Below are 12,621 nucleotides of genomic sequence, written 5' to 3'. Positions count from 1 at the left end.
TTTCTTTTTTTTTTGCTTTTGCATAGTTTTGTGTATAGGATAAGTATTTTGTTTAGAAACGTGATATTCTAAAAAGAAATTGTTTTCTGCCTTATGGTATACGATACTATTTCTCGCTTGTTTCATTTTTCTTATATAGAGAGAAATGAAAATAAATTCCGCCTAAGGATAGTAAAGTCTTGGAATTTTGTATTTATTTGCTATTTTTTATTATCATTTGCTTTTTTCAAAATTTGGTATTTTAGGTGAAATTCATTATGGTGAGGAAACTGATTTACATAAAACGTTTGAGCTCAAAACGTTTTGAATTTCTTAAGTTTGTGTGCTTTTTCCTTATTTATTTTTTTTTATTTCATAAAAAAAAGAGTGCAAAAATTACTTTTATTAGATGTTTTCCGGCAATAACACAAATCAATTAAAAGAAAAAGACAAAGAAATAAAAGAAGAAAAATGAGTACTTAGTTTTCGCAAGAAATTCGAACATAAGTGTGTTTTGTTGCCAACATACAGAAAAAATATGATTTGATTCAATTCCAGTATGAATGAGTGTACATACACCCCTACATGCATACATACATCAACTTCAAAGTTGATATAACCATACCAAATTTTTAAAATAAAAATGACATGGGAAATCCTATTTTTATTTATTGTAAGTACATTATGTATTCATGTGTTTACGTATGTATGTACATACTGGATTGTATTAGGAGGAAAAATGTGTTTGTACCTAAGGGCGTGGTGACTTTTTTTATATTCCACATAATAATATAATCTCATTTTTTAAAATCGAGTTCGCAAACATATCTGTTAGAAAATGCTATGTATGTATGTACGTATGCAACTATTCGTAAAAGTTTTGTTATACACCAAAGAAGCTTTGATTTGATTTTTTGTACAATTCTCAACATTAATTAGAATTTACATTTAAACTTTAAAATATAAAATGATTACTACAAAATATGTTATAAAAAAATTAAATAATTATAGTATAAACTAAGGTATGTTCCATAAATTTCGTTATGAATTATTTTGTTTGAAGTGATGTGATTTTCTAAAAGTTATTCTTCGATTTTGAAAGTATTCAATGAGTAGTAAATTAGAACTTACCTACAATAGATATTATATTTGCAGTTTAATATAATGTTATGGTGTTTGCAATTAACGGAAGCAAATTAAATTAAAATTAATAAAATGTGCAAAAAATTAAAATAACGCATAGAACACGTTTTCATTTATGAACCGCAGCTAATATTCAAAAAGGAATACAAATGTATATACACACAGAGCTTAAAAAATTCAATGTACCTACTGGTTATATCGAAAATAGATTTTGGTTGCCATTAATTATTAATGTAAATCCTCAATATATGAAACATATACATATGACTGGTAATTGTAAACTTTTCATTTGTTTTTTTTTTCACATTTTTTTTAAATAGATATTAAAATTTTGCTTTACAAAGCGTATAAATTGAAAAATTTTAAATATATGCAGAAGCAAAAATGACCTTGCCCTCAAAACTTTTGCTAATTTATTTCTGCGTGGTTAAGATGAGCATGTTATTTTTTATTTATTTAATAAATTGTCGTTCGGTTCGGAACGAAATGTTTTTTATTTAAACATCGTATATATGTATGTATGTATTTTCTGTATGATAATAGCATTTAAGGTTTTGTATACATTTGTTATTTGTGTTCGTTATTTTTCAATATAACTGTTAAAAGTAAACCATTTTTCAATCAATTTTCTATTATGCAGTAAATATAAAAATTGTAAATACAGCAATCATATACCCGCGCTTAAAAAATCAAGCATAGATAATGAATAAAAACTGTCAAATTAGTTAAATAATAGTAACAATAGAGAAATGATAAAATAAAAAAAAGATAAACCTCGTACATTAATAAAAATACTTTTTTTCATAAAAGAGACTATAGATTAAAATCGGGGCATTTTTCAAAAAGAAACATGAACTCTATTTAACGGATTGCAAGTCGATATGTGTATAACCGGACTATTATCTTCAAAAGCATTTTAAGGAGCATCCTACTAAACTATTTAAGATCTTACATTATAGCTTGTTATATTTTGTATATATAATTTACATATGTACATGTACATTGTTTTGTTAAGGTGCAAGAAGGTTATATAAGAATAATATCTTATGCAAGGTTAAATTATTAATTATGCAATCAAAAAATTGAAGTGAGTTTTTGTATATTTCGTACGTCACCCATTTGTACTTCATAGTTATATGTATGTTATGTGGATTTCCTGATTTAAAAATTTTCTGCTTCTATTAAGTATTTTTGTGATCCTACACATTTAACTTTGTATAATATGTAAACGACAGAGTGTTTAGAGTGATGTAATTCCTCGAAGTTTTTTGATACTTTGGATTGATTCAGATGCTTTAGTCATCCACGAAGAATACATCCAGTATTAAAATATTCTAATTCAAAAAAGTATGATTGGTATGCTTCACCTGGAAAAATGTTGCATATAGGTTTCCTTTCAAAAAGAAAACCTATTTTCCAAATTGTTTTTATTGCAATTTCTAAAGCATATTTCGTGTATTAAGAATTAATATATATAACTTATATTCTTAGAAAATCAAAAGATTTCTAATTTCATTATTATTTGTAAAAAATATCTAGAATTTCTTTGTAACATAAGTTTTATTTCTCAACGTTAAAAACTCATTTCCTCATCAAGTTTTTTCAAAGGTTTTTTTAAATATGGAAAAAACTATAGGACAGTTATATAGGTTATAAATTTTTTGTTCAAATTCGGTTACACTGTCATTGATATGAAATCGTAAGTTTCATCTTTATAAAATTCTATCCTGTTCTTCTTCCGTTTCTATATAAAATTCGAATGTAATATCCTTTATCATATTTTGTTGTTAGATTAATTAAAATTGTATGTGATTAATAAGAAAAAGAAAATCAAATACTGTAAGGATTGCTTTAATAACTAACTTTTGCATTGCATATTGAGTAAACATATTATGAATTTGTTTTCAGAGTTGCTCTCGGATAGAAATGAATAGGAGTATCTTAACTCAAACGCTTATATTAGAATGATTACATATACATATATATTTTTTTCTTTTCCTACTCTAATAAAGTACACATTGAATTTTAAAAACATTTTTTTAATAATTCATTTCTTTTTCTTCGTCTTCTTTGTATAAACTAAAAACCAACGTAAATAAGGAAGCAAGAAGGATTTTATATGCTCATGGATTTGTTGATTTTATTATCACATCTATAGCTTCTTCATCAACGACATTAAAAAAGTTTAACAAGAAAAAGTAGACGGACATATACCTATAAACAAAGTAATTTGTTTTAGCACTTTTCCAAAAAATTTTTAAAAATAAGTGCTTATTAGTTTCACTCTGTCCGTTCGTCCGTCCTTCCGTCTGTCCGTGTGTCTGTTTACAAAACTTTTACACCCTTGAAGTTTGTAGATTGTAGATTCCAAGGGAACCGAGTGGGACAGGAGTAACCCCCCAAGCCACCGCAGCCATTTTTGACTTATTGTAGCCACCCCCACTCCCCCGTCTATAATATCCCCGTCCCAATCACAAAGCCGGAGATATCCCTAAGGGAGTGGGACAACAGTTCCCGAACACTTAGGGACCCATGTCCAAGACAATTGCGGCGCCGAACAACCAGTGCCGGACAGTCGCAGAGAATGTGCACGGCGGTCTCATCGCCACCCCCACAAAATCTGCACAGGGGGAAGCCCGACTTCCCCAGCCTATGCAGGTGGTACTTCACTGGGCAGTGCCCCGTGAAGAAATTCGCAATAGTGCGAACCCGGCTCCTGCTCATCCCCAGCAACTCCGCGGCGAATCCGCCGGAGCACGCCGAAAGAAACACTTTCGCATGACGGCACCCTTTCGTTTCCCGCCAGTGACGGCCGCATTCCGCCGCGAGTAGGCAGGCAAGCCTGGCCCCCACGGCGGAAAAAGGCAAATCGCAGAAAGGCAGAACCAGATTCCCTCCGCGCCAGCCCATCGGCAACTTCGTTGCCCGCATGGCCACTATGGCCCGGCACCCAAGTGAGCGTCACTCTGTTCCAAATTGATTCTCAGACAGATCTCTATTGCATGTATTTCGGCCTCGAACACTGTTTAATACGGGTCAAGGGTTGCATATACACGCGTGTCCGGGCGGACACCGTATACGCCCGAACCCACACCCGACTCCGTTTTGGACCCGTCCGCATACCACACGCTCGAATCCGACCTAAGTACCGGACCACCCCGATCCCACGTCCATCCATCGGGAAACAGAACCCTGTACCTCTGTTTTGCAATTTAAAATTTTTTAAAATTTTGCACGACCCCCTACCTTGTCAAAAAATTTAAAATTTTTTAAAATTTTGCACGACCCCCTACCTTGTCAAAAAATCGAACATTTTTTAAAATTTTGCACGACCCCCTACCTTGTCAAAAAATCGAAAATTTTTTAAAATTTCGCACGACCCCCTCTCTGGCCAGCCTCTGTAGCTTTTCCAGCTTGCCCCGCACACCCGCCTGCTGAGCCTTACGGGACCATACAATCGACGCATAGGTGACGATGGGCCTAACAAGGGCCGTATATAGCCACAGTGTTATTCTGGGGCTAATTCCCCAGGTTCCCCCGATAAAGCTCCTACACGTCCACAAGGCCGCCGTAGCTCTCCCGATAACTCTATCTATATGGGTATTCCAACAGAGACGATCATCCAGGGTTACCCCCAGATACTTCACCTCCCTCGAGTAACTACTACGTTCACCAAACAGAATTGGGCTCGTTAATCTGTCCCTGCTTCTGCGTCTGGTGAAGGCGACCAAAGTGCTCTTGCTTGGATTTATATTTAACTCAACGCCTTTGTACCACCTTTCCACAATACGTAAATTTTGCTGTAGAAGATCAGAAATAGTGCTCTCAAATTTTCCCCGCACGACGAAGGCCACATCGTCGGCAGCGATTAGATCATCCACTACAATGGACCACAGGAGGGGCGAAAGAACCCCGCCCTGCGGACATCCTTTTGCAGCGGAGATGAAGGGTATATCGTCAGCTATGGTGGACTTAATAATCCTATCCTGTAGCATCCGATTAACCCATCTGCTAGTCGTCGCATCAATCCCTCGTTTGTGCAACAACTCACAGATGACATGATATGGGGTGTTGTCAAAAGCTCCCTCTATATCAAGGAAGCAGCCAACTGCCACCTCCCGCACTTCCAGTGAATTTTCAAGGACCCCCACCAGACTCTGCAGAGCGAGTACAGTAGACCTTCCCGACTGAGAGGCGTACTGAGATTCATGCAAGGGATTGCTTCCCAGTGCATCGTCCCGTATAAATCTATCAATCACTTTTTCCATTTCTTTCAATAGAAAAGAAGTAAGGCTGATTGGACGGAAAGACCTTGGGTGGTTTCTTGGTCGCTTACCCACCTTCAGCATATACGTCACTTTAGCCTCCCTCCATGCCTGAGGGATGTAACCCCACGCATAGCTGGCACGAAAGATTTCCAACAGTGCTCTAGCGATATGTTGGAAACCCCTCTGCAAAAATGCAGGATATATCCCGTCATCACCTGGAGATTTGAAGGGCCTGAAAGAGAAAACATCCCATCTAATCCTGCCCATCGTGAAGACTAGACGGGATCGTTGCCAGTCATCCCTCCTGGGCCAGGATGCCTTCGGTTCGATGACCGCATTTGAGTGATTCCGAAGAATCTCCGAGTCAGGAAAGTGCGTTGACGCCATAAGCTCCAACGTCTGCTTTCCGTTCTCAGTCATGGAGCCATCAGGACGTTCCATTAGGCCCAACCCGCTAGCATACTTTTTGGAAAGCACCCTGTGAAGACGCGCACTGCTGGAGAGTTCATCAATGCCCTTACAGAACGCTCTCCACGAGATTCTCTTCGCTTTCCTAATTTTTTTTATTGTATTTTGTGAGTGAGTCCTTATACTCTTCCCACGAACCCGACGCCTTGGCCTTATTGAATAGGTTTCTGGTCTTTAGTCCAAGCCTTGAAAGCTCTTCATTCCACCACGGGCACTTCCTATTACTCCGCCTCGGCTTAGCGCGGCAGCTCCCGTGATAGGCATTAGTAATAGCCGCTGTCAGGGCCTCGCTGGCCAGTTCGATATCCATCACCGTTCTGACAGAAGCAGGAACGGATCCAATCGCATCCATGAGGAGCGCTTCGAATTGACTCCAATCTGTGGATTGGGGCACCCGATAAATTTCTTCTGCCAGGCCCCCGGAGACCATGATATCAAACCTAATCTGCCTATGATCGGACATGGATGTCTCATTTGAGACATGCCATCCACCAACCCTAGTGCCGATAAATTCAGTGCAAAGGGTGATGTCAAGGATCTCTTCCCTAATTGCATTTATGAATGTCGGCCTATTGCCCTCATTCATAATCATTAAGTTATTGCTATATATAAATTCAAGTAGGCACTCACCTCTTTTATTTATATTGCTGCTTCCCTAAACGGTGTGGTGGGCATTGACATCACTTCCTATTATAAGTTGGAAGTTCCTCCTTCCACAAAAGTCCACTAGATCCTTCAGTTGCTCGTCGGCACAGTCCCCCGGGAGGTAGGATGAGCACACAATGAACTCTGTCCAGCCCCCGCAGGACTTCACCTTCACCAAAGCAGCTACTTGATCCTTAGAACAGTAATCTGGAATGGGAAAATACGTTAGCCTTTTACTAAACAAAATGCAATTACAATTGTATTATCATACAATTGTATTATCATACAATACCCAATTGTATTATCATACAATAGCTCACCTGTTAGGCCTTTAACCTGATCCTTCACTATGTAAGGCTCTTGGATAAGGGCGATATCGAGGTGATCCTTCATAAATCTATGAGCTAGAACATCAGTAGATGCCCTAGCATGCTGTAAATTTATTTGGATTCACCTCACAGCCATATCATTTCCTCCGGCTCTTGTCAATGGGTTTTGGCTCTTTAGACAAAGGCTTTACATGAGCCTTTCCTCCCATTGCCGCCTTTTTACACATCTTGGTGGGCGCCTGCCCAGCCATAGCCTCTTTTGCCGTCCCAGGTGCCACGCTAGCCCCTCCAACAGCAAATACCGAGGCAGTTCCGGGCTTCTCAATGGGCTTGAGCCCTTTTGGTTCCCCCGGGACGCCTGTTTCCCTTGCCGCCATTTTCGGAGCGACTTCAGACTTTCCAATGAGTTTTGGCTCTTTTGGTTGGCCTGAAGTGCTCGTCGTTGTCGCGGTGGGCACTGGTTTTTTATTTTGTCCTGCCCTGTCGCCAGCTCCTTGAGAGGATTTTCTTCCTTTAACCCGAACGGTAACACGGAAGAAATTCAGGAAAAGTCGGAACTCCGCTTTCCGTAGATCTTCCAATCCGGAATCATCCACGGAAAAGGTGATGGAGCAGCCCCCGTCCTTTTCCTTATCCATCCTCAGCATCCTCCAGGAACTTATCTTGAGGCTGGGATTTTGCTTCCCTATCCTACTTAGAAATTTGTCCCTGGAGAGACTGACGGTTGTCTCGTCCTTTGGTACGTAGGTGACGCAGACATGCTGTTTGGGCATGTCGTCGCCATCCAGTACAACGACGTCGCAACCGTCCCCAGGCTTTATCTTCCTGCAGACACTGGTTATCCACTCCCTGGTGTTTTGATTGTTGCATGTTACGGATATTCATCCGTCCCTGACTTTGCAATGCTGCAGTGAATTGTGGATGAGAGTCCACAACTTTATCCATTTCATCCATGATGGCTACTTTGATTTTCCCCATCTGAACTTCGGATAGCCTTTCCTCTGGATGCAGTCTATGAGTGATGGCCACCTTGACCTGTGCTACTGCATCCCGATAAGAAGTCATTTTCGGGTTTTGTTGAGGAATGTTCCCAGGGACCTTTTCCTCAACATCGCCCTTCATCGATCTCTTCTTTGAGGGCCCTGCATCAGGGGTGTTGCTTTCCGACCTTTCCCTCTTTTGGGGATGGTCGGCCACAACACCCGATCCGCAGGCCTGCAGCTTTTCCAGCCTTTCCATCTCATATCTGCGAGCTTCCTCTGGAGACATACCATCCCTAATATAAGCCGCGATACGCCGCTTGGATGCACCAGAGAAATATTGTTTTTTTCCCCTGATGTCCAACCTTTTCAGGTCCTCCTCAGTTTGTTGGATAATAGGTCCAAGAGGATCCTGATTATCCGTCGGCATCGGAAGCTCCGCCTTTTCCTCTATAATTTTCTCACGAATAGCGCGGGAAAGTAAAGTCACCCATGGCAGAGCCCGGCATACCATGGGAAGGCTCGTTTAAACTGGAGGGCGCCTGGTATCCAGAGTCCGCATACTAACGACTAAGCTCCCCCTTAGCCACGCAGTCGTCGGCATATGTTGTTCCACCTTGACTTGGGACGCCTGTCGTCAGCTGACGTATAGATATAGGACTGAAACCCACAAAGCAAGAGGCTCGCCGCGAGACATGACCACGACACGAACGTAACCTTGATCGTTTCAATCACCCCTTTATCCTCCGCCATTACCGGGGCCCACCACTAGGAGGTGACAGTGCGGTTTTGGGCTCCGTCCGTCTGTCCGTGTATCTGCTTACAAAACTTTTACACCCTTGAAGATAGAAAGCTGAAATTTTGTATGTACAGAGATCTTTACTAGAAACTTATTTCCGTAGAACAAAATTTTTACCTATCTCTCTCCTCTAGAAGTTATACCCCCTCCCCAAAATCCTAAAAATGGCCTTTTTTAATTATTTGTTGCAATGAAACCATAAGCATTTTTGAAATTTTGCAAACGCAGAAAGGCAGCGGCTTGCTTTCCGTAGCGTGGCATACTATAGTCAAATTTAAAAAAAACAAAATGGCCGTTATTTAAAACCAGTTTTTTCCAAAGATTTTGATGTCGTTTTTCTTCTAGACTCAGCTTGCAGGAACCTGAAATTTCAGCAGTTTTTAAACATTAATAAATACTTCTTTTCGTTTGAAGAAAATTTTTTTCCATCTCCACCCCCTTTCAAGTTATCACTTCTTGAAATTTGTAAAATTCGAATTTTTGAAGCCTTATATTTCCGAAACCGCAACCTTTTTCAAATTTCTATAAACGCAAAAAGCTAACGGTAAATTCCATGGCATTAAAAAATATAATTATTTTTCTTAACTCACACAATTAACCCTTAAAATCGTGCATTATGTTAACCCCACTTTATATTAATTTTTGCTTTATTTCACAGATTGCATAAATCGTTTATCCTAAATATATGCAATCTTAGAAATAGTTTTGTATAATAATTTTAATAGTGTGATAGGTATACATAGACTGTATTTAAAAGCAGAATTTTCACTTGTTGAAGGGAAAAGTGCTACAATACAAACCATTGGTTTGACCCAACTTTATTAAAAGAGCTTTTAATTTGGGTCACAACTATTTTTAATAACATTTCGTTTCATAGTTATACATTGCATATTTATATGTAAAACATGTTAGTGTACTTATATTGATGCAAAATTGGTGAAATAATGCATTACAATGTTCGTAATATGTAAAAATAAAATTTCTGTACCCAAACGAATGTCATGCAAATGAGTTCTAAGCATTAAAAACGTCAAGTTCTCAGAAAACATTAAGTTTATTTTAAAAATTTTGATATGAAGGTTTTGTTATATTTTTTGTTGAATTAATTGAAATTGCCACTATTCAGGATTTTTCATATGCTCTATAATTTTTGAATTCCCATAGTTAGTTTATTCCATAGTTTTTTGAATTTTCAGGAAAGCTATTCATTCGAAGGCAGTTATCTGTATATCTGGGAAATAAAAAGAAATATTTGTGTAGTCTAATAATCGGTTTTCATAATAAGTTTTAAAAGTTAATTTGTTGATACAGAAGAATCCACTCCTTATTCAAATATTTCTCTTAGTATGACGACATTACTTGGCTAATTGATTTGATTCGCTATTTTTTTCTTAATACTTATATCAAAAATCCTACTTGCGTATGTTTATCAAATTATAATTATAGAAATCATCAAGTGATGCAAATTTTCTGAGTTTCTTCTCTAATTGAAAAGAAAATTTCTGATAATTTAAGTACACTAAAAATTATTTTTCGATTTTAAGTTCCAGGTTAAATAATGTCCAGTGAAATGTCCAGTGAGTACAATCAATAATAGCTTCAAATCAGGACGCCCATGTATGGCCAGTTCTTGCCCCTTCGATGTTGTCCTCCTTCAGTTTGGTGAGATACACCCGTGCAATTTTTCCCGACCCTCCCGTTCCCCATTGAAACATTATTTATTTTATTTATTCCCCATTGAAAAATTATTAATTTTATAATCTCTATGAATGTAAACAGGACGAGATTTTAATAACTAATTTTTATAATTTAAAAGAGAAAAGGAAGTATAACCAGCTATATCATATGTAAATTAATCCATTACACAAAATAATATATGAACTGATGAAGTCTACAAATTTTTAAAGAAAATCATATTTATAAATTGAAAAGCTTTTAAAATTCATATTGTATAGAAAAAAAGCAAAGCATTTAAGAGTTTTTTAAAATATCGTGGTGTCATCAAAATCGGGTTAATAAGTGTGCAACTTTTGTTTAAATATAAGATTTTTAAGGATTCAATCATTTACATTAAAATGTGCAACATAAAGCAAGAATATTGCATTGAGGAGATCTGGTTGTTTATATAGTGAGTGCCAAATCATGTTTTAACATTAATTTGTTTCACTAACATTCAGATCTAAATTTGATAAAACACGTTTTCTTAATAAATTTTCAAGTTTTTTTTCAAGTTTATTGATTGTGTTTTCTATTTTCTTACTAATTAATAACTTGTTGACGGAATTATTAACATTATACAGCTTATAGAAAGATAAATTCTTGTTATTGAATTTGACTATCACGTCAAGCCTTGTATTTTATTAAATTTAGCATAGGGGGACAAAATTCAAGGATAAATTGCATATATAAATAGGAATTCAATATGCATATATCAATGAATTTACTTGAATCCTATTTGGCAAAACTATATTTGTAAGGATATTTTATAAATTTGCATATATATCTACATATATCCTTGCTGATGGTTAAATCTCTGAAGTCATTTAGTTACATTTCTGCCACTAATTTCCGCAAGAACAAATTAAATTATGTTCACAAAATTCTAACAAATTGCTTAAAATATTAACTTAAAGTATTCCATTTAACTTGAGTGGGACTAATTGTCCAGATTACAGAAATTTTTAATTATAAAATATTCAAAGTATGCACATGACGAAGTTTAATTTCATAATATATCCTCGAATATATTCTGAGTACAATAGTGAAATTTTTTAACAAAGTAATTTAGTAAAAACAATTAAACAAAATTATGCTAGTTTTCATTATAATTCAATACATCTTTGGATGTATTCATTTGGATATTACAGAGTAAATTGAAAAAACCAACTTCATATGCCCCCATTTCAAAAAAAAAAAACAGAAAAAGCAAATTATATTTTACTTTTATTTTTCATCCCCTTTTTTAATAAAAACTTCATTTGCAATTAAAACTTTTATAATTTAAAATAAATTCTATTTGTTAAATTAAAAATTAAAATAAATTTTTCAAAGAAGCAAAAAATGGGCCGGCATGTTAAATTAACAATTATAAAAAAAAAAAAAACTTTTCATTTATTTTTATATAATCCTTTTGTATTTTTTTTAGGTTAACACGTAAGCACACTTTTTGTACGTATATTTAAGCAACATACATATTTCCTTCATTTTTAGGTTCTTCATCAGTTACGCCTCCAACTTCAACAGTACTAATTGAGCGTAATAGTAAAAGTTCATTAAACTGAAAATCAAATCGGATCAAACCAATGGTTTATAAAGTTGCACATTTATAAATGTTCTATATAATGTTCACATTAAAACTAGTGACAGCAGCACTTATTTTTCTTAAAACGACATTCTATTTAACAACGTTCTATTATCTCATATTTTAAGGTGAAATTTATACAATCCGAAAACAAAGCCACTTACCGTTACTTCTTTGCTTTTGTATAAATTTCATAAAACTTGTGGTTTCAAAAAAATTACTACCGATTGAAATTGTGCTAACTTTCAGAGATGATAACTCGGTAGACGATCAACATGATGAAAAATATAACCTTGTTCTAGCGAAACATCTGGATGTAATTTTAATATGACGTCTAAAATTTGCGCTCGAACTAAGAAGATGGTATATATAACATTCCTATCAAAAAAGGGGCGCCTGAACGAATAAATACATTTTTTTCAAAGTACACCAAAACTCAATTATTTTACAAATTACCTGTTAAAAATTTAATTTTAGTTCGTTTTTATACCCGTACGAACGTATGTTCGAGGGTATACTAAATTTGCCTTACCGTTTGTAACGCTAAGAAATAACGGTCTTAGATATAGACTCAAGTGTATGTTTTTGATCAGCGTCGAATTCTGAGTTGATTTAGCTTTGTCTGTCCGTCCGTCCGTCCGTCCCAACGATAACTCAAAAACTAATTCAGCTAAGTTCACCAAATTTTCACAAATGATTTATTGTACAA

The 12,621-nt window shown here is 36.1% G+C and overlaps 1 protein-coding gene across 1 annotated transcript in view; it reads left to right on the top strand.

Moving 5' to 3' along the window:
• LOC129607466 (uncharacterized) overlaps positions 1-11,892 on the top strand; it is a 76,661-nt gene extending 64,769 nt beyond the window's left edge. The window contains exons 4-5 of the mRNA XM_055518495.1: positions 11,757-11,764; positions 11,822-11,892. Of these exons, the coding sequence (XP_055374470.1) occupies positions 11,757-11,764; positions 11,822-11,892 (79 nt within the window). The remainder of the gene's footprint in view (positions 1-11,756; positions 11,765-11,821) is intronic.
• The last annotated feature ends 729 nt before the right edge of the window (positions 11,893-12,621 follow it).

This window comes from Condylostylus longicornis, unplaced genomic scaffold (genome assembly GCF_029603195.1).
Source record: "Condylostylus longicornis isolate FDR11 unplaced genomic scaffold, ASM2960319v2 ptg000027l, whole genome shotgun sequence".
NCBI lineage: Eukaryota > Metazoa > Arthropoda > Insecta > Diptera > Dolichopodidae > Condylostylus > Condylostylus longicornis.
This window is presented reverse-complemented; position numbering and strand designations above follow the sequence as displayed.